General features: G+C 38.3%; 1 protein-coding gene across 1 annotated transcript in view; it reads left to right on the forward strand.

The window, feature by feature from the left end:
• The first annotated feature begins 7,360 nt into the window (after nt 1–7,360).
• Nucleotides 7,361–21,697, forward strand: part of LOC580183 (von Willebrand factor A domain-containing protein 8) — a 45,733-nt gene continuing 31,396 nt past the window's right edge. The window contains exons 1-15 of the mRNA XM_030983731.1: nt 7,361–7,437; nt 8,226–8,396; nt 9,809–9,889; nt 11,312–11,367; nt 12,555–12,629; nt 15,627–15,737; nt 16,228–16,395; nt 17,287–17,451; nt 18,020–18,069; nt 18,441–18,549; nt 18,914–19,018; nt 19,302–19,436; nt 19,844–19,978; nt 20,480–20,557; nt 21,087–21,247. Of these exons, the coding sequence (XP_030839591.1) occupies nt 8,261–8,396; nt 9,809–9,889; nt 11,312–11,367; nt 12,555–12,629; nt 15,627–15,737; nt 16,228–16,395; nt 17,287–17,451; nt 18,020–18,069; nt 18,441–18,549; nt 18,914–19,018; nt 19,302–19,436; nt 19,844–19,978; nt 20,480–20,557; nt 21,087–21,247 (1,565 nt within the window). The 5' untranslated portion in view covers nt 7,361–7,437; nt 8,226–8,260. The remainder of the gene's footprint in view (nt 7,438–8,225; nt 8,397–9,808; nt 9,890–11,311; nt 11,368–12,554; nt 12,630–15,626; nt 15,738–16,227; nt 16,396–17,286; nt 17,452–18,019; nt 18,070–18,440; nt 18,550–18,913; nt 19,019–19,301; nt 19,437–19,843; nt 19,979–20,479; nt 20,558–21,086; nt 21,248–21,697) is intronic.

A 21,697-nucleotide genomic window follows, 5' to 3' on the forward strand; every position in this document is an offset into this window, starting at 1 on the left:
CTCCTTCGATTTCATTCTATCTTCTTCCACTTGCTTTTTCATATTCGGAATGGTGTCATTTTTCAAATGTTCTATGTCATTTGCGTTGTAGTTGACCGAAGTGATAACTTCAGCTATTTGGGCTTCAAACTGCTTAATTTCTGTAGTTATTCTGCTTTCTAGTCCTCGAATTTATATCTGAAATTTGTTCCAAATTTGTTCTGACTGAGCATCGAGCAACTGTCGAATTGAAGGTAAAAGCTCCTGCGAGCTGCCGCGTAGGTCTTTGGCGGGCTCTCTTGGGATGTGCCATAATATTGCACGTGGTATTGGGCGGAGATGAGAGGAGAGGAGCGGAGCGAATCGGAGGTCGTCCGTACTCTATACGGTCATTACAGTGAATGCTATCGTTATGAAATAAGCTATCGTTTCAAGTTTCAAGTTTCAAGTTTATTTATCTTTCTTTCATAACACACATTACAAATATGACATGAATATAAAAGAGTGAACAGAATATGGCGTTACAATAGAAAGATGAGGTGACCTTGGTTGAAAGCAAGGCTTGTGGATTTAAGGTCCCTCGTGAGTAGTTTCGTTGTTATCGTTCTGTCCCCTCCCCCAGCTATGCCAATTTTCATTGTCAGACCTATTCAAATTCTTTCGGAATGTTTTAATCAAACACTAGGGCCCACTGACGTGACCCCCCCCCCCCCCCCAACAAAAAAACAAAAACAAAAAATTGAACCATGACTTTTTTTCAATTCCATACAAGTGATTTATAAAATGTTCGTGATATCACATGATTTGCGATAGAAAAGGTACAGACATGAAAGGTTATGGTAATCAATTATAAGCTAAATCAAACAGATATTTATTAAGATTGTTTTTAACACTTCGGCAGAACTGCTATTCTTAATCCATTGAGGGAGAGCATTCCATAACGAAGGCCCAGCATGAGCGTTACTTTCTCCATTTCTGTTGCAAACTGACACATTCCCAAATAGCCAGGAAGAGCACATGGTTTGTTATAGTCAATAATGGGCCTTATAGTGGCCACTTACAGTAACACTAGTACAACATGATTCCTCACCAGAAGCTACTGCAACTATAGCTGCCGGGAGGCGTTATGTTCTTCTGCGGCACAGATTGGGGGGGGGGTTTTAAAAGGGGAGGGGAGAAGAGAGGAAAAGGGAAAGAAAAGAAAAAAGGGAATGAAAAGAAAGGAAAGAAAGGAAAGAGAAGAGAAGAGAAAAAGAAAAAAAGAAAAGAAAAGGGAGAGAGAGAGGGGGTAAGAGCCTGAGAGAAGAGGGGTGGGTGTAAGAAAGAGAGAGGGGGTGTTGAGTGGAGTCGCCACGTCGAGGGAGCAAGAGAAATACGCATAGATATTTATGTTGCATTGTCGGGTCCGCTGTGTCGGTATTCTAGCTTGCTCGATTCACGTGTACTATATCAATTTGCAAAAGTTTGAAGTCGATGAGATGTATTATGTCGGTCGGCCGCCAATTTTTTTTTCCCGACGAACTGTGACTTTTTATCGGACAAAGAAACATTTTTGAAAATTCGCGCGAGATGGGCGAAAATGAATTCATTCAAGGATTAAGGTTAACAATTTAACGGAACACCAACGTTTCCGCTTTTCGCGCGGGAGGAGGAATACTGAATTCAGACAAGGATTAAGAGTCGAGAACGATACAACAAATCGTCTATTTTCTCTAATAATTTAATGATTCGTCAATGCTTCCGCGCTTCGCGCGGGAGGGGATAACTGAATTCAGACAAGGATAACACCCGGATAAAGAGTCGAAAACAGTACATCGTATATCGTCTTCTTTCTCTAATTATTTTTCTTTTCTTTTTCTTATAATAATTTAATGAAACGTCAGACTAGTATTAAGAGTCAAGAATGGTACAACGAATCGTCTTCTTTCTCTAAAAAAATTATGAAACGTGAGAGGTTTCGCGCTTTGCGCGGGATGGGCGAAAATGAATTTAGACAAGGATTATCAGTAATAATTTAATGAAACGTCAAAACTTCCGCGATTCACGCGGGAGGGGGAAAACTTAATTCAGACAAGGACGATACAACGATTCGTCTTCTTTCTCTAATAATTGAATGAAACGTAAAAGCTTCCGCATTTTGCGCGGGATGGGCAATATTCAGGCGCGCCGGAAGCGGTTTGGGATTGGAGGGGGGCAAACATTCCAGGTGGCTCACCTTTCAGGGGCAGTGACGTAATGAGCAAAAACGTTTGGAAGAGGGGAGAGAAGAAAAATCTGCATCACCTCCACTCTTACACGTAAACACGTTACATGCAGGCCCCGCGGAACGTTTTTCAAAGTGGTGCATTAACGATCAGGTAGAGCATAAATTGGCGTGGGGTGGCTGAGCCCCCGGAAGCTTAGGGGTTTTAGGCATTTAATTACGGTCAGATGAGCATCCAGGACCGCCTTAGCGCCCATGGTGGGGTCTGGGAGCGGAGCCCCTGTAAGCTCTGGGGTTTTATGCCTTTAATTTACGGTCAGATGAGTATATTTTGATACCTCATTTGTGACGTTAGCAGGTCACTTATTTTTTCTCTCTCTCGTTCTTTCTTTTTCTCTGTAACATACTTTTTCAAAAAGTGAGGGGGGCTCGAGCCTCCGAGCCTAGCCGTTTTGCAGACTATGACATAAAGGCTTCTAAATAAGCATATTTTTCGCCCGACTGTAAGTTGGGGAATTTCTAATTTTCCAACAAACGCATTAAAAAGGTAAGACTTACTCAAAAATTGAAGAAAAATACTGAAAAATCATGCCATTTCAGCAACATTTGTAAATCATTGGTATCGAATAAGAAATAACCCCCCCCCCCCCCCCACCCCCATCAGTACGCCAGCGTTCAGGGGCTCATTTCTTCTCACCCCTATAACAAAAAACAGACACGCTTTCCCATTCTCTCATCGCTATTATAAAAACCTCCATTGATAAAATATAGGTGGCATGCGCAATGTGAAGGAAATTTTATTCCTGTTAACTTTCCATTTTCACATTTTCATATGTGATTTAATTCAGATGTTATTATTGTTATGTTCTTTGGGGTTAGAAATACAAACCATCTTTATTCCTTCTTTTTTGGGGGAGGGGGCGTATTGGGGGGCAAAAATGCCCACCACTTTTTTGGTTGGGGGAACTGCCCCCCCCCCCCCTGCCATCCCAATTTCCGGCGCCTATGGGCGAAAATGAATCCAGACAAGGATTAAGAGTAATAATTTATTGAAACGTCAAAGCTTCCGCGCTTCGCGTGGAAGGGGGGCAACTGAATTCAGACAAGGATTAAGAGTCGAGAACGGTACAATGAATCGTCTTCTTTCTCTATACATGTAATGACATGTGAAAGCTCCCGCGCTACGCGCGGGAGGGGCGAAACAAGAACTAAGACTCGAGAACTGTACAACGGATCGTCTTCTTATCTAATAATTTAATGAACTGTCAAAGGTTCCGAGCTTCGCGCGGGAGGGAAAAATAACTTAGTTCCTGGCCCCGGGTTTAAGGGTTAAATTTGTAGACATTAGGACATTGGCATTGATATATTTGTTGGTAATTGGTGGCTCGTTTTGTCGGTAATCGGTGGCCCCTACACCCTCGCCCCTCCCCCCTTGAAAAAGATCTTGCGACGCCCCTAATAACAACAAATCACTTTTCCCTAACTTCTAACCAGTCAGAAGGCCTCGTTTTTTTCCGGAAGTGCCGCTGGACATTAATGCGCCAAATGTGGTTCTCAAATTACAAAGATCCCTACTCTTGGAGGGGTAGGAGAAAGCAATTTTACGTTATATTGCTCCAGGAAGTGCCTGAAAATGCGTCTAATGTGGTTATAAAATTGGCTTGGTCGCTCCGCCCCTTCGCCGCTAAAGCCTCGCTCTGTCGCTTCATCGTTTTACATATATTTCACTCCATGCCATTTTGTGCCCCCCGGTAAGAAATTCCTGGATCCGCCACTGATACCCATATCCCTTGAGCATCGGGGCTTTGCCCCTAGACTCCACTTTGAAAACGTTCATCAGGGCCTGCATGTTAGAGTGGGGTGATGCAGATTTTTTGTCAGCCCCCCCCCCCAAAAAAACCGTTTTTGCTCATTACGCCACTGCTAGGGTCTATACATCACAAAGCTTTGGTTAGGAAGGGGCTCCTTTCAGCTAGAAGGGGGGTGGAACAGGCGCGGATCCAGGGGGGGCCGAGCGGGCCTTGGCCCCCCCCCCCCGCAAAAAAAAAAAAAAAAAAAAAAAAGAGAGAAGAAGGAAAAGAAGGGAGAAAGGGAAAAGGGAAAGAAAGAAGAGGAAGAAGAAAAGTAAAGGGGGAAGAAGGAAATCGGGGGGGGGGCCGAAAGGGCCTTGCCTCCCAGGCTGTTAACCCCCCCCCCCCCCCATCAACAAAAAAATAAGAGAGAACCAAGGAAAGGGAAAGAAAAAAAAGGGAGATACTGGCGTACTGATAGAGGGGGGGGGGCTTGGGGGAAATCAAATTCAAACGTGGTTTATTTCTGATTCCACAACGGTGTATTACAAATAATGCTGAAATGACACAATTTCCGAAATTTTTCCTCACTTTTTAGTAAATTATACGTTTGTATGTGTTTGTTGGAAAATAAAAAAAAATTCCTAAATTTACAACCAGGCAAAAAATATGATTCTTGAGATTCCTACATGTCAGGGCCCGAGGTACGGCGGGGATCAAGAGCCTCGAGGCATCAAAATATGCTCATCTGACCGTGATTAAATGCCTAAAACCCCTAAGCTTCCGGGGGCTTTGCCCCCTGGATTCCATCTAGGGCCCTACGGCGGCCTCTTAGATGATCATCTGACGGTAATTTAATGCCTAAAACTCCTGATTTTTTGGGGCTCCGCCCCCTGGACCCCACGCCAAATAGTGACTTGCCAGTGTCACAAAATAATAAGGTATACACAAAAATATGCTCATCTGACCTTAATTAAACGCCTAAAACCGCTGGGCTTCCGGGGGCCGGCTCCGCCGCCTCGACCCCACCTCTTTGAAATTCAGACAAGGATTAAAAGTATAGAGAGCGGTACAACGCATCGTTTTCTTTCTCGCGCAGGAGGGGAGGAGGAGGGGGGGGGCTGAATTGAGACGAGGATTCAGATTCAGAGGCGAGAACGGTAATACGAATCTTTAATTATTTAATGAAACGTAAAAGCTTTTGCGCTTCGCGCGGGATGGAGGGGGAACTAAATTCCGATGAGGATTATTTTCGAGAACGGTACAATGAATCGTCTTCTTCTCTAATGATTAAATGAAGATTAAAAGCTTCCGTGCTTTGCGCGGGAGGGGGGAACCTGAATTCAGACGAGGATTAAGAGTCGAGAACTGTAAAACGAATCGTCTTCTTTCTCTAATGATTTAATGAAACGTAGAAGCTTCCGCGCTTCGCGCAGGAGGGGGAGGGGGGGGGACTGATTTTAGACAAGGATTAAGAGTCGAGAACTTTACAACGAATCGTTTTCTTCCTCTAATAATTTAATGAAATGTAAAAGCTTCCGCGCTTCGCGCGGGAGGGGGGGGGCATAATTCAGACGAGGATTAAGAGTCGAGAACGGTACAACGAATCGTCTTCTTTCTTTAATAGTTTAATAAAACGTCAAAGCTTTCGCGCTTCGCGCAGGAGGGGGAGGGTGAGGAACTGAATATAGACAAGGATTAAGAGTCGAGAACTGTACAACTAATCGTTTTCTTTCTCTAATGATTTAATGAAATGTAAAAGCTTCCGCGCTTCGCGCGGGAGGGGGGGGGGACTGAAATCAGACGAGGATAAAGGGTCGAGAACGGTACAACGAATTGTCTTCTTTCTTTAATAGTTTAATAAAACGTCAAAGCTTCCGCGCTTCGCGCAGGAGGGGAGGGGGGCTGAATTTAGACAAGGATTAGGAGTCGAGAACAGTACAACGAATCGTCTTCTTTCTCTAATAATTTAATAAATCGTAAAATTTTCCGCGCTTCGCGCGGGAGGGAAAAACTAAATTCAAACGAGAATTATTTTCGAGAAAGGTACAATGAATCGTCTTCTTCCTTTAATAGTTTAATAAAACGTCAAAGCTTCCGCGCTTCGCGCAGGAGGGGGAGGGGGGGGATTGAATTTAAACAAGGATTAAGAGTCGAGAACTGTACAACGAATCGTCTTCTTTCTCTAATAATTGGATAAGTCGTAAAATTTTCCGCGCTTCGCGCGGGAGGGAAAAACTAAATTCAAACGAGAATTATTTTCGAGAAAGGTACAATGAATCGTCTTCTTCCTATAATAGTTTAATAAAACGTCAAAGCTTCCGCGCTTCGCGCAGGAGGGGGAGGGGGGGATTGAATTTAAACAAGGATTAAGAGTCGAGAACTGTACAACGAATCGTCTTCTTTCTCTAATAATTTAATAAGTCGTAAAATTTTCCGCGCTTCGCGCGGGAGGGAAAAACTAAATTCAAACGAGAATTATTTTCGAGAAAGGTACAATGAATCGTCTTCTTCCTATAATAGTTTAATAAAACGTCAAAGCTTCCGCGCTTCGCGCAGGAGGGGGAGGGGGGGGATTGAATTTAAACAAGGATTAAGAGTCGAGAACTGTACAACGAATCGTCTTCTTTCTCTAATAATTGGATAAGTCGTAAAATTTTCCGCGCTTCGCGCGGGAGGGGAAAAACTAAATTCAGACGAAAATTATTTTCGAGAACGGTACAACGAATCGTCTTCTTTCTCTAATAATATAATGAAACGTCAAAGCCTGGGAGGGGGGAACTCGCCCCCCCCCCCCCGCATTACGTCGTTGGTCACCATAACGTACCAATATTTGGCTCGCATAATTTCAAATTTGGGCCCCCCCCCCCTAAGAAATCCTGGATCCGCGCCTGGGGTGGAATGTAGCTACCTCATCTTTTTGTTGTATGTCTTTATGCTGGACCTTCCAACAGGGAGGCATTGGCCCTTTTCATCCTACACTGAGAATAGATTAAAGGAAGTCCCTAGAAACGATAAAGAAATTTAAAATAATCTCCACAAATCATAATTAATTCAATTAAAAAAACTATACAACGGAGGTATAGTAGGATATGGATATAGACCGTATTTCAATTCGTTCTCTTGAGGTAATTATAAGTTTTAGTTCCATTGCACAATTTGAATCTTACCTCTTGAAACCCATGTCCATTTGCCATTTTTCAATATGAGAGGGGAAACCTGAGCATAATGAAGAATTTTACCAAATCTAAGGAAATTCTGATTGGATCTAGGGGGTAGGCCACTTATTTATCCCCCCCCCCCCCCCCCCCCCCCCCCCCCCCCCCCCCCCCCCCCCCCCCCCCCCGTAAACCAGGAGCGCTGTTGTTATTTTATGCATACAGTAATCGTAGATGGCGTAAATATTTCTCGAAGCCGGTACGGTGCTGCATGATACGCGCTCAGATATTCGTCAATTCCAGCCGAGTAAGTAGTAATTGTTTTCACTCCATTAGAACATTTCATTTGATATTATTGTGGTATATCCAATGGGGTGTTATTTTTCATTAATTTAGTTTGATTCGTTCCGAATAATTACATTTTTTGACAATCACGAAAGCCTGTTCGGCTCCGTACCTTGAGCGGACTGCAGCGTTCGTCTCCGCCCAATCTTCAGGCGGAAGACCTGAAGACGGACCGATGGTTGTCATAACGTCGGGGACGCAAACATTTTAACCCCTCTTATGAAAACTAAATCTACACCTACACTCAAATTTACTCATTCGTTATATTTTTGCACTACCAATCGATTCTGAGCTTTCATTGAATTTTGATGTAGCAGATTTTTGTTTAAACCTCCTTAATGAACATGATGAAGCCAGCTCAACTCTGTCTCTGAAAATTGACAGTCACTGATGACTGAACATGCTGAGTGCAGTGACCGAGTGTGATCACACTCGCTGGAGTGAGACTGAGTGAAAGATCATCTGGCTGCTTGCTTGTCATGAATGATTGAATTATCAAAGTGCTAGAGTATTGCATTTATATTATAATTGATAATATTTCATGTAATGCACATTGTCAAGAGACAAGAAGTTCAATCAACTCGAATATCAAACAGAAAAATAGTGAGTGACCTTGAGTCGACTTTCACATTCATGAGCAGATAAACTGAAGTAGATCTAGATCTATATTCATTTATTACTTTAGCATTTCCTTATTTTTCCTGAGATGCCATTTTTATTAAAGTGACCTTGACTTTATTTGACTTTCAGGTATTGCATGAGAGTAATCTAACCTAGCAACTCCAATGTTTCGGGTGGCCAGGATGACCTCAGAGCAGTCTGTGCGGAGGCTTCGTCAGCTGCACGGTCTTCTACAAGGAAATCAACAGCAGGGGGCGCTTGTCATCCCTAATCTCAGATGTAGGGCCGTCTACTCAACAGGTCAGATATGAATACAGCAAGTGGCATAGCCGTGGGGGCCATAAAGAGGGGGCACATGCAGGCCTAAACAAAAATTATTGCCCTTTACAAGCCAGCACCTGGGCCGGGTCGGTCGGTCAATTTTCATTTCTTGCTTTTTTTCCCTTCTTTGGGCTGATATATTTCAGCCTTGAATGCTTCAATAGATGTTTCTGTATTCATTAAAATTTGTTTGCTTCTAAAAAATGGTTTTAAAAAAAAAAAGATTTTAAGATTTTTGGGTCAGTCCCAAAGGGCAATACACAAGCCTTTTCATATGGCAAAAGTATAAAGAGGAAAAAAGGGGAGAGCTGGTAAAAATTTGTTAAAAGATATGAAAAAAACTCACTGACACTCCTACAATCTCTCCTTGTTCATTGTCCCTGTCACTTAGCATTCCAGTCATCAAGTATTACATTTAAAGTTTGGTGTTTGTTGAGTTAAATTATTTCTTTGTATGGCATTGCATGTTACATTGATATATGAATGCTCACTTATAATGATTTCCTCTTTAACGATTTTTGTTGTTATATAGTTGATCTAAGTTTATGTTAACATTGCTTTGCAAACTCAAATGCTTCACAATCCTTTGCAATTTTCCAAATTATTTTTGATAAATTATAATACTTATGTTATACAATGTTTCCTCCTTCTTTTCTCTATTTTCTTCATTTTTCCTTCTTTTTTTTTGTCATCTTGATTTTTGGTAAGAAAGTAATTGTTTTTTGTATATTTTGTGAGGATAGTTTTAAACAAACCATTTACATGTATTTTCTTTTGATGATCCTCCCACTTTAGATATATCATTATATATGTTTGTATTGAACATTGTATAATTTTGATTTGATCTTAACATGGAAGAATAAAATGAAAATGAAACCACTCATGATTTTCTTGCAAGAACACATGTACCTACTCCTTTTCAAGACACACAAATCAAAAGAGTACTACACAACCACTTCAGTAAAATCAGAACATTTTTTGAAGTGTAATTAATTGAATTCAGTCAGATTGCTACATTTGATATTTCACATTATACAATTTCAATGGTGTGTGTATGAGTATTTCCCGGGTATTTCCCAGTGTCATCCAGCATTTGCCCGGTATTTACCAGTATCTTTTAGTATTTCCTGGGAAATTGCCACCCCTGCATTAAATTCAATTCAGATGTATTGGTCCAAAAGGATAGTTGTTGCGTTTAAATGCATTATTCACAGAAAAAAATAAATAAAATGTACTTGTGACATGATACATACAAGTACAACGTAAACGAGTACTGGTATAGAGAAAATAGACATATAGCACTTCAACATTCTCATTATATAGATAAATGCATAGTAGTTTAAAAATTAAACAAAATCAGTCAATTTGATCGTTTTTTTCTCTCCCAACAGATGGAAAGTCTGTATCATTAGGAGGGGTTACCAAGACGATCAAAGAACCAGCAAGAAGAGAACTGGTACCTCACAAATACTGTAAGTATTTACGTGAATGGATGATCATGGATGGACTATTTATTTCTTGCATCCCATAATATAGACCAGGGGTTCTCAAACTTTTTCCTTGATGGACCAGGGGGGTGTTTCACAAAGATCCTAAGTTGAACTTATCTCTAAGTTAGACTGAAAAATTATGGAAAGCCGTTAGCATCTTTGAAAATATTTTGTAAAAGTTTTTTTAAGAGGTATAAAATGTTGATTCAAATCAATCATAATTTTCTATTATCAAGGAGATTTCATGTTCTTGATCTGGAATTTATAAAAAGTCTAAAATACTTGAATTTTTGCTTTGAACATATTTAATTTTAAGGCTACAAATGGCTCTCCATAATATTTAAGTCCAACTTAGAGTTAAGTTCGACTTGGGATCTTTGTGAAACACCCCCCAGGTGTGAGATCCATGAAAGCTAATAGCTCTGAAACATGGGACGCAGCTCAAGGGAAAATTCCTATGGTCATTCTCATACGTCAAGTCAAGTAGGACAATGTACATTTAATTGCTGGAAAGCCAGACATGACTCACACAGTATTTCAATTTTGTTTCAGTTTCAGATATAGACAGTCTACTCCTAAAATTTACAGTAATGACACTTGTGATATGGAAGAAAATGAGGCTTGTTTCAGGTCTATAATCGATCTAGGGGCAATGGTTACAATTAAAAAGGAGAAGAAGCAGAGCCTCATGGGCAGTCTGTGAGTCCTGATTGATATGCATTGTGGTCCAGATGCAGGCCTAGTCCGGACTTTTGAGAAAACATGATATATATAGACTTTACTCAGGCTCTTCTTGGTTCCCAGATATGCAATGGGTTTTAAATGTTCAGTTGGAGTTCAAACCAAAGCTATACATTTCTAGGTCATGCTAATTTGATTTGTGTGGTACCTTTTCCATAGCACACAAGGTGTTGCCCCATTTTTATATTCAAAAAGAAAATTCATTAATTGTAGAGGTATGTTTTAGCTTCTTATTTGTTCAAGTAGTCAAGTGAATTGTCATATCTTAGAATTGCAGGGTTATTCCATGGCACACTGAAAAAACAAGTAAAATTGAATTTGTCAAAGTGAGTAGAATCGAAGTAGCTGACCAATAAGAAAAGAAAGACAAGGGGTGTTTTGGTGGATATACATGTGGTGAAACCTGTCTTTAAAGACCACTCAAGGGAGACAATAAAAGTGGTCTCTATAGGCAGGTGGTCTTTATGTACAGGTTCCTTCAGTACATGTTTCAATGAGAAACCACTTTCAAGGGAAACAAAGAATATGGTCTTTGTAGACAGGTGGTCACTAAAGCAGGTTTGACTGTAGATACATGCAGTACATTGAACTTGTCTTTTCTTATATTAGTCTTAAGATCATAACAATGATGCTTGTATCCAAACTTGATTTCTTTTCTTCCAGTGCCAGAGAACGTCCCTCAGTCAGTACTAAGACATCTACGATGGATCATGCAGAAGGTATGTGATATTCAGTGACATTAAAGTGTACCGGTAACATTGTTGAAGGTTGATGATAAAAACTGCCTGATTTTTGTATGAAATGTTACTTTTTATATTCCTTCTACTGTCCTGACCCTCTAACATGCAAAATATTTCTCAAACCACAAAGATATTTATGGTTTTCTTTGAAGGCGTTATGTGTAACTCCCTCTAACAGTAAATTCTCCCAACCATTATTCCATAATGAGACATAAAATAGGCTTTAAAAACTCTTTCGACTCTGAAATGTTTGGAATGTTATATCGTATTCATTGCTTTGTGACGATTTACATTCACCTGAAATTAACTAAATTATGATAATAAAGTGGGAGAATTTAGATCCAATCAGATCAGTTTTTCCCAAATTTGTTCATTAATTAATAATGGTCTTTTTTCACTCAAACTTTCAGACTATCTTTAATTGTTACTCGCATTGAAGTCACTACCTTAGCACCATGTTCTCTCATCTGAACAATGTTACCAAGTCCCTTTAATGTGTATCAAAAGATACTAGCATGGTGGTACCAGTACTATTTTCTAATCCGGCCACTGGTAGTACAGAAGCTTTCTTCCGCTGTAAATTATGAAATAAGGTGATCATTAAAGTATGAAAGAATTGTCAGTAGTAGTAGAGGGTTGATGATAACATGAATGTTCTCTGACCATGTTGCATGTACTGTTAAACAGCATGCACAAATTTGTTCTATTTAATGAATTTCCAGGTAAGGAAAACATAAAGATTGGGTATGATAACTCTATGAAGAGCATATTGAAAAGACATCAGTACGGTTCTAGAGAGATGCTTGATTCATCATACAGCTCATGTACATGTGTTTGCCAATTAATCTATAACCAGAACCTTTGGTGCTCAGGAAATGTTCATGAATTTCCTTATTGGTTAAGATTCAGGTGTCATGCCATGAGATAACTGGGTCATTAGTGACGCAGCACTGAATCTTTTGGGATTAGCCAAAGTACCTTACAGTGAAATTTGTCCCCATTACAAATCAAGAATTTGTCATGCCGTCAAGTTTTCGTTTTACAGTCATTTTAATTTCATCACTTTTTGTGTGTTTATATGTTTCTTTCGAATATTATACATATATCTCAGACAGCTTGCATCTTTTCCTATTTTTTTTTTTTGTTGTCTTTTTGTTTTTTCACAGGATTCATTAGGTCAGGATGTTTTTCTTATAGGAGCCCCCGGACCACTACGTAGAGCTATTGCTATGCAGTATTTGGTAAGCTGATAGTCTAATTGTCTTTTCAAACACAGTGAAAGTATTTTGGGCTCTCACTTTATATCAAACTAAGCTGCAGTTAGTGACAAGGGAATAAAGAAGAGCAGACTGCAAGCAATTATCCTAGAATGGCATTTGCACATACATGTACTTCAGGCAATTTTTTTGTTTTTTGTTGCATTCATACTTAGTCTTCGATATCAAAGGTATTAGAAAAGGATAGAAGTTTATTCATCTCGTAACATGTCAAAAATATTTACTTAGTTTGCTCAGGAACTGTAGATACATACATGTACGTGTACTTTTGAGACAGAATTTTGTTTCCTCCAAGAATATATGAAATTATACAATAAATCTGGAGTTTGTAATTCTTACAGTGAAACTTTCAATTTTCTGTTTGTAAACAAATTTTGCATCATACCCTTTTATTGAAAAAAGACAAATCAATAAAATTGTGATTGTAATTTCATGAAAATTGAATAGAAAAGTGTTCTCTTTAGAACTATAAGCTCAAGAAAGATTACACCAGTCCTTCCATGACTATCAAGGTTCTTTTTAGGACTACACACACACACACAAGAAAGATTACCAACAGTCCTTTTTAGGACTCCCCAATCCTCCCCCCCCCCCCCCCCCTCCTCCTCTCTCTCTCTCTCATGGTGCAACCGTAAGCCTACTGAACATGTATATCTATATCACCATGCAAGCCGATACTTCTAAGCATCTAACCTTTCACTTATATTTCTGCAGCATATTTTGCTTTGTTTATTAATGATAAGTAGGTCACAAGGGAATCCAAGGATGAGACTATTTGAAAGTCCAAAGTCCAAAGGTCAATTGCATTATGATTGATTGATAGTAGTCTGTAGCAGAAGCAGCAAATAAAGTTAACAACTAAATTATTCATACCTCTAGTAAATATGAATAAATAAGCTATTTCAAATGCAGTATTTCAATGTATTTCTCAAATAAGAGCCATTTAGTTGTAACTAATCATTAAAGTCTCTAGATTGGCAACACAAAGTGAAATTTGTAATCACCATTTTTTTATGTACATATTTGCAATTTAGGGGTTAAATTCTGCAATTGCCCTGCACATTGGTTAACTTTGTACACATTTTAAATATTTTTCAAACTATGAAAGAGCGTTAAATACAAATATGTGTTGCCAATTTGAGGGGACAGAGTGTATCCCTTTAGACCTTTAGGAAACCTGAACAGTGAACAGCTATAAGTTAGTCTGTAATAATGGCTAATGGAAAGTAGTAGTATACGAATAACAGAAGAAATTGGAATAGAGTTCAAAACAATAATATTGGATCTTCATGATATCAGTGTGCGTGCAGTGTACTAATAGATGTAACAAAAACTCAATAGCATTTGCAGCCAAGTAGTGCTTACAGCCTCCTATTGTGTATTCCTTTAGACCTTTAGGAAAACTGAAGAGACATGAGTTAATATGTACAGTGAAATAGAAAGTGGAAGTTAACCAATAATAGAAGAAGTTGGGATAGTTTCAAAACAATAATATTGGTTCTTCATGATATCAGTGTGCGTGCAGTGTACTTAGATGAAGCACTTGCAACCAAGTGGTTCTAACAACTTTGTATTGCATAGTTATTATTAATAGATTACTAGTAGTTTCTATAGTCCTTTAAAAGACAGGAAACCAGGTCTGTGGTACTCTGAAAAGTATTTTATAGTCATGTATAAGATTTGTAAGGCTACAAATGCACTTCAAATCACATGCTCAAGTAGCGCTTGTGCTGAAGATGTTCTTAATATAATATTTGTTGATATTACAAATTAAAATTAGGACACATCTTTGCTTTGAGGCTGTGCAAAGATATGCAGCATTTGTGTTTACACAGGCATCAATAATAATTGTTTATTCCACACACTTTCAATTTATTAAAATTATTAACATACTTTTCTTAAATATTAAACGTAATAGAGTTTTTCAGAATATGGTCCCTGGGTCTTATTCTGTTAACAAGAAGAGAAGTCGCTTTCGTTTAGCAGCAACAATAAACATTTAAAGATTTGAAGTTGTTTAAAACATCTCTGATGAAACTTGCCACTTATTGGCTTTTAATTGTATGTGTTCAGTCATAGATTTTTTATACAAGTAAAATAAAACACTTTGGTTGCTTTCTTTGTTGCTGCCATATTTGCAAATTTGAACAAAATAATAAAAACTAATGGACAGAAGGATGACAGTGACTTTCCATAATTACCCTTTTATATCCGGTATAGATTAATCTTGCAGTTGAAACTGTTAAATAACCTTGAAGCTTTTAAAGCTCGTCTGTACTAGTTTGGTAAGGAGGAGTAGACCTCCCTGCAAGGTCACTGACAGGTGGTTATCTCATCAAATCAGCTCTCAATTTACATAAGAAAAAGGGGACCATGGGGGACCAACAGGCACTTATTAGGCATTGTTTGCTATACAGTAGCGCAAGTAGCTATAAGTAGTACAGCGGGGTATTAATACTTCTACATGTATCCCATGAAAAATATCATGTGCCACAGGGGCTTATTTGTGTGGCATGTCAAGAGTTTAGTCACTCACTTTATAAATGAATACTACCGGTACTTTGTGCGTAAGAATTTACCAGCTTATGTTCTTTGTCTACTATGAATCAATATGCATTGACAATGTAGAGGTGTTGTGGTCCAGTGGATAAGTCTCTGGACAGTAAACTGCAAGGTACAGGGTTTGAATTCCTGTCGCAGCACTAATGTCCTTTGGCAATACGTTAATCTACAATTGCCACACTCCACCCAGGTGAGGTAGATGGGTACCTGGCAGGAATGAGTTCCTTGAAATGCTTGAGCCGTGCTAAAGCCAGGGTAATGATTAGGAAGCACCAGGAGTGGCAATGTGCCAGACATGAGGGCTATATAAAGACTCCACTATTATTGAACAACGATAATACCAAACAACAACAACATATTACCACCTCTCATTTACTCTTTATTTTGTCTGGTATTCAGGAACTGACGAAGCGAGAAGTGGAGTACATGGCCCTGTCTAGAGATACCACAGAATCAGACTTGAAACAAAGAAGAGAAATCAAATCAAGTACAGCATTTTACATTGATCAGGTGAGGCATACATTTATTCTTACAGCATCAGGTTTATCTTGTTGAATGCTATAAAGACGGCTTTGCTGTGTTCTTTGTCTGGACCCCCTATCTCACACTTGGTAAAAGGCTGAGCAACAAAAAGTATCCAACTGACCACCATAAAAGAACAAACTTTCCATTCCTAACTCTTCCTTTCCCTTTGACCCTATCCTTTTCCTTTTCACAATTTCTTTGAAATGACCCCCCCCCCCCCCCCAGAAACTGAAGGTAATTTGATGTCTTTATTCATAGTCTTCATTCAATTAATTCCTCTATTATTACTTATTATTTTTCTTTGTCTGCCACTCTCTCTGTCAATCTTTATACTGCCCCTCTCTCTCTCTCTCTCTCTCTCCCCCCCCCCAGTTTTTCTCTCCACACCCCTCATATTTGTATTTCTAAATTGATAATGACATGTTATTTTTTAAGTCACAATGGATTGATGACCATTCTCTCTATCCTTTCTCAGTGTGCCGTACGAGCAGCTACAGAGGGCAGGGTATTGATTTTAGAAGGCATTGAGAAGGCAGAGAGGAACGTGTTACCAGTCTTAAACAACCTGTTGGAGAACAGAGAGATGCAGCTGGAGGATGGTCGGTTTCTGGTTGCCAGTGAACGCTACGATAAGCTGCTGAAGGTATGATTGTCATTGCTTATTAAGCCTGAATGGTTGTTTGATACTATGTATGCTTAAGAGCTTACAGTATTTCTATTCTTTTCCTGTTTCTGAAGGTGTGTGTTTTTTGTGACAGTAAAGACTTAAACATTTTGGAGAGCCATTTGTAGTCTTAAAATACAATACATTAAAAAATGAAAATTCAAGGATTTTAGACTTCTTATAAGTCCCACATCAAGAACATGAAATCTCCTTGATAACAGAAAATATAAATGATTTGAATCAACATTTTATGCCTTTTTAAATAATTTTACAAAATATTTTTATAGATGCTAACAGCTTTGTATTGTATTTGTATTGTATTGTATTTATTTTCCGTCATTTAAAAATACATCAACATATATATATTTACAATCATAAAGACACACTTATAAAAAAGAAAGACGGAGGGATGGCCCTACTCAGCGTTGTTAGCATAACAATGCTGGTTTACAGAGGGGTCCCTATAGACATAGAAAACATGAAAACAGATATTACAAAAGTAAGGAAAACTTACAGCAAAATAAGATTTTACAATAATGATTAGAACAAATTCGAATAAAACAAGCAACAGGAGAGAAATATTTACGATATATATACAAGAGAGAAAGCTAGACAAGTAAATTATTTATTTTTAAAAAAAATATTTAAAAAAAACAGCTACAAGAAGTCTGGAATAGTATTGTTTAAATACTTTTTGAATACTTTTATTGAATTTCCATAATTGTTGAGTCCAACTAAGAGATAAGTTCAACTTATGATCTTTGTGTACACCCCCCAGATGACCTAATACCTTTGACTTGGCCTTAAGTATTGCAAAATGAATTCAGTGATTCACCTTTCTGTTCATATATTTATTATCACTTTCTTTAGGACCACACAAAAGAAGAACTAGAAAGATGGAAGTTAGTGAGAGTGAATGAGGACTTCCGTGTGATTGCACTAGGCTTGCCAGTCCCCAAGTACCGGGGGAATCCCCTAGACCCGCCCCTTCGGTCTCGCTTCCAAGCAAGAGATGTCAACCCACTTGCATTCAGGGTGAGATTCGGTTCTGATATTTCTGATTTTTATTTTATTTTATGAATCATGAATAAATACTGTAGCCTAATAACTTGAATGGAAAATAAATGCACTACCGGTATATACATGTACATGCCATTGAAAGAAAGGCAATTGTACTGGAGTGGCAAGGAGTAATTCAACTATTACAGAAGTATGCTTGATCATAGTCTGTGTTGAGCTTTGGAAATGTCAAACATTATCAATTCTATTGTGATTAATTTTGTAATATTTATATAATGTAATCTGATTGTAGGGCCGTCAGAAAGAACCTTATTAGTACTGTTGAGACTACAGTAGGTGACTATTAAAGACAGTATTAAAATGAAATGGGTGTATTGGGATGGGGTGATAATTGTGTTTCATCTAATGCCACCAGTTAGGCCCACTTACAAGTATTATCAGAAAAGTAGAGTGCTAAGACAGTATTATTAATTATTTGATGCTTCTGTAAATGATAATGGTAGATGAAACGGTTTATTGTTTTGCTATTGCTACGAATCAGTTTATGTCATTTTATTTTGTTTCATCTAATGTCTCCAACTAGGACCATTTACAAGCATTATCAGAAGAGGGGAGTGCCGTTCCTTCAGAAAGGTTGGTATGATGTTGTCATTTTCAAGCAGTTTTTGTTTGATATGTAACTTGTGTGTTCATGCTCAGTGCAGTATTTCTTTTTATAATAATGATAATAGTCGCATCTGTATAGCGCTTGATTATACTACATTTCTAAGCACTTTACATTGTAATTTTTATCAAACCTGGTCATCGGATCCAATTGCAAATCTGCATATAAATGTGCACATGCGCTGCTCCCTGGGGAGTTTGTCAAAATAAATGTGAGTGAATTGTTGTTCTGTATAGTGAATCTGATGTATGTGGGTCAGTTTTATTTACATAAAAAGATTCTTCTTTTTTTCCTCAAATCTTATGACCATGTCTTCCCCCACATTTCTCTTTCTCTTCAGACTGTCACAACTATTATCTTTTGCAACAACGCTGAGATCAGAAGAGATTGCTTCTTTGGGTTTGCCTGACTTCCCTCTGGATAATCTCTCAAATATTGTTAAAATTCTGGTGAGTCTAGTGATATATGGGTAAATATGGCATTAAGATTTCACACACCAGTAGTTTAGCAGATTGTATTGAGTACAGTTGAAATTTGTCAACGCTGGATTAAAACACTTTTTATATATTCAATATTAAGATTAATTTATTTTGTGGCATGAGACTCACCAATATGAAGCAATCTGAAATTTACAAACATATCATGCAAATAATCGTTTCTGGTTTGACAATTGTTTTGTTTGTGATATTATTTATATATATGTCTTTCTTTTGTCACTACACCAATTCGATTATGATTTTGTTCTTTATTATTTCTCTTCCCTCTTCCTCTTTCACTCTGTTCCTCCTTTTTCACTTTTTCTCTGCCGTACAGAATGAAGTACCTTCCGCATCTGTTCACGGGTTGATACACCAGCTCTACCCGTACGAGGTCTTCCTAAGCAAAGAGGGTCAGGAATCGGTTCTAGATGCCTTGGAGGTACTGATCATTAGAAAAATCATTAAATACCTTTTAAAAATCAATATGGTAGTTTCGTACAGATTAGGTAGCCAAAAATGTGATAAATGTTATGGAGTATTGAAAAATATTGAAATTTAGTCAATTTAAGTTCTTCGTACTATCAGGGGTACCAGTAATACAGTTAATTTGTAATTCAACTCCTGACACGTGTCACTCTAGTATTTTAGTCCCACCCTCAACCGACCATATAGGATATTGAGATTATCAATTATTTATTAAATTGTTTTGCAAATTCTTACAGAAATTTGAGTTGAAGCCAGAGAAGTTCGAGAAGCCACCCAGCCAGAGGATAGCAGGTATCCATTCAACCAATCAGAGCGGAGCATTCAGTGCTACGGTCAATGTTGAGGTCGAGGGTCAACTTAGTCAGATACAGGTGAACATTGCATAGTGATTTCTCTGCTTTAGAAGTGGGTTCTAATGGGGAATTCGACTCCGTTCAGGTGTTCACCCAATAACAGGTGTTGTCAATCACAAGGACAGTTTAACAACAAACAGGCCCTATGTAATGCTCTGCATTTTCTACCAATCGCCTCATATGGAAAAGTCATTTTCTTACGTTTCCCTGACCTGAAGACTCTGTGAGACTAGGAGGGTTTTCGTGGTAGGGCTCTGGGTTTGCTGTGTGCAGACTTGTACATGTCCATCCATCAATGGTATTTCCACCAAGTGTGGTGTCTGTGAATTATGACCTCTTGCACATGGTAACTGAGGACCATTTCCCTTTTGATATCAGTATTACTAGCATTATTATTATGAATGTATATCTATCACTTGCTTCAGGTACCATCTGGCATCAACACTAAAGAGCAAAGTGATGCTCTACATAAATACATCTCCACAGCAACCCATGATGGTCTGCTAGCTGATATGTTCATGTCACATTCTGTAGGAGACTTCTGCTTGGTTGGTCCCAAGGTAAACATTCACACTTTCTTGTTCGCTGCCTTTTTTTTTTCTTTTTTTTTTTCTTTATAAAGACGTTGCACAAAAATGCTGATGTGATGTGATATGGTCTAACCTGCATCATTAAGAATATAGAATATATGTAGAGTATATTCTTAATGTTGAATAGTTTCTAGTTTATTGTTTGTGAAGCATGAAAGAGATTGATGTCATTGACTTTCTCTTTGTTTGATATATTCACTGCTAACTGTACCCTTGTATGTACATGAACATTGCACATGTACATTACTGATGTAAGTGTTTCTGTTCCTGTTTCGGTCCTCACTGAAGGCTGAAGTATAATTGCAGATAAATGAAAATGATTTGTATTGTATCTCTCTCTTTTTTGAAATAACATTCTGTATCACTTTTCTTGAATAGCTTGAACCCATTGTTCCAAAATGCCACTAGTCAAACATGTCCCTATATAATTGTTTTCATATTTATATTGCGTCTTTTAAATTCTTCCTTTAGGGATGTGGAAAGAGTGTCTTGGCAAAAGAGTTCGCAGAGAACCTTGGCTACAACTCCGAGATTGTCATGCTGTATCAGGTAATAAAGACTTTCTCTTCCTGTATGTCTATTCCCCCCCCCTTTTCTCTCCCTCTCTCGCTCCCTCTCTATGTCTCTCTCTCTCTCTCTCTCTCTATGTCTCTCTCTCTCTCTCTCTCTCTCTCTCTCTCTTTCTCTCCCTCTCCTCTTCTGTCTGTCTGTTTGTCTCATTCTCTCCCCCTCTTCCTCTCTCTGTCAACTTACTGCTGTCTTTTAATTGTTTTTTTTTTAAATACCAATAGATGAAAAGTAAGTTTATTCTTCTTTTCTTTTTTTTCCAAATAGCATATTGATGGATGAAATCAAGATGATATAAATGATGTTGCTTTGTGATAGTGTTAGGGTGTTGTTTTTCAGTATTGTTTCACTCTTTCATATGTTCCAGCTGTCTTTCAGAAAATGCATCAAATTTTTCCATTCAAAAAATAATGTTATTAAAGATGGTGGGAACAAACATTATGTTTGATACATGTGTGGGAGAAGATCGCTAAAGAAAGTAAGCAAAATATTCTTCTTTTGTCAATTGCAGGACATGACCTCGCGTGACCTACTACAGCAGCGAATCACAGAGGTGAATGGTGACACGGCCTGGAGACTATCACCTCTAGTCAAGGCAGCACTAGAGGGCAGTATAGCACTTCTGGATGGGTTGCATAGAGTGAACCCCAGTACATTAACTGTGCTCCATAGGTCAGTGTTTGGGTGATGTTATCTTCATTTCTTGTTTGAGCTTTATTGCAAGGGATTTGGGTACCGACATTTACCGCTTCAGTTCCATAAGTGGTTCAAAACACTCAGAAAATTGATATCATATTTGACATTGTTACACATACATGTAGCAAACATTGTCTCCAGGAAGTTAAAATGATACATCATCTGTTTGATATCATGTAAGTATTTTTGTAAAAGCACTGTGATTGAAATAAAATGCTGTTTCTCAAAATCCCTTTTGTGGTGCAAGTTTGTAGCATTTTGTAGCAAAATATACATGTTTAGCGTCCCCGCCCGCCTCCTATTTTTGTTGAATTTTTTTTTTTTTTAAGAAAAAAACGCTTGAAAAACCATGAAAAACACTGCTAAAATGGATCTATTTCTGATTTTAAAAAAAAAAAAATGTTGGCGGCCATCTCGAAAAAATAG

Source organism: Strongylocentrotus purpuratus, unplaced genomic scaffold, assembly GCF_000002235.5.
Source record: "Strongylocentrotus purpuratus isolate Spur 01 unplaced genomic scaffold, Spur_5.0 spur5_scaffold_13, whole genome shotgun sequence".
NCBI lineage: Eukaryota > Metazoa > Echinodermata > Echinoidea > Camarodonta > Strongylocentrotidae > Strongylocentrotus > Strongylocentrotus purpuratus.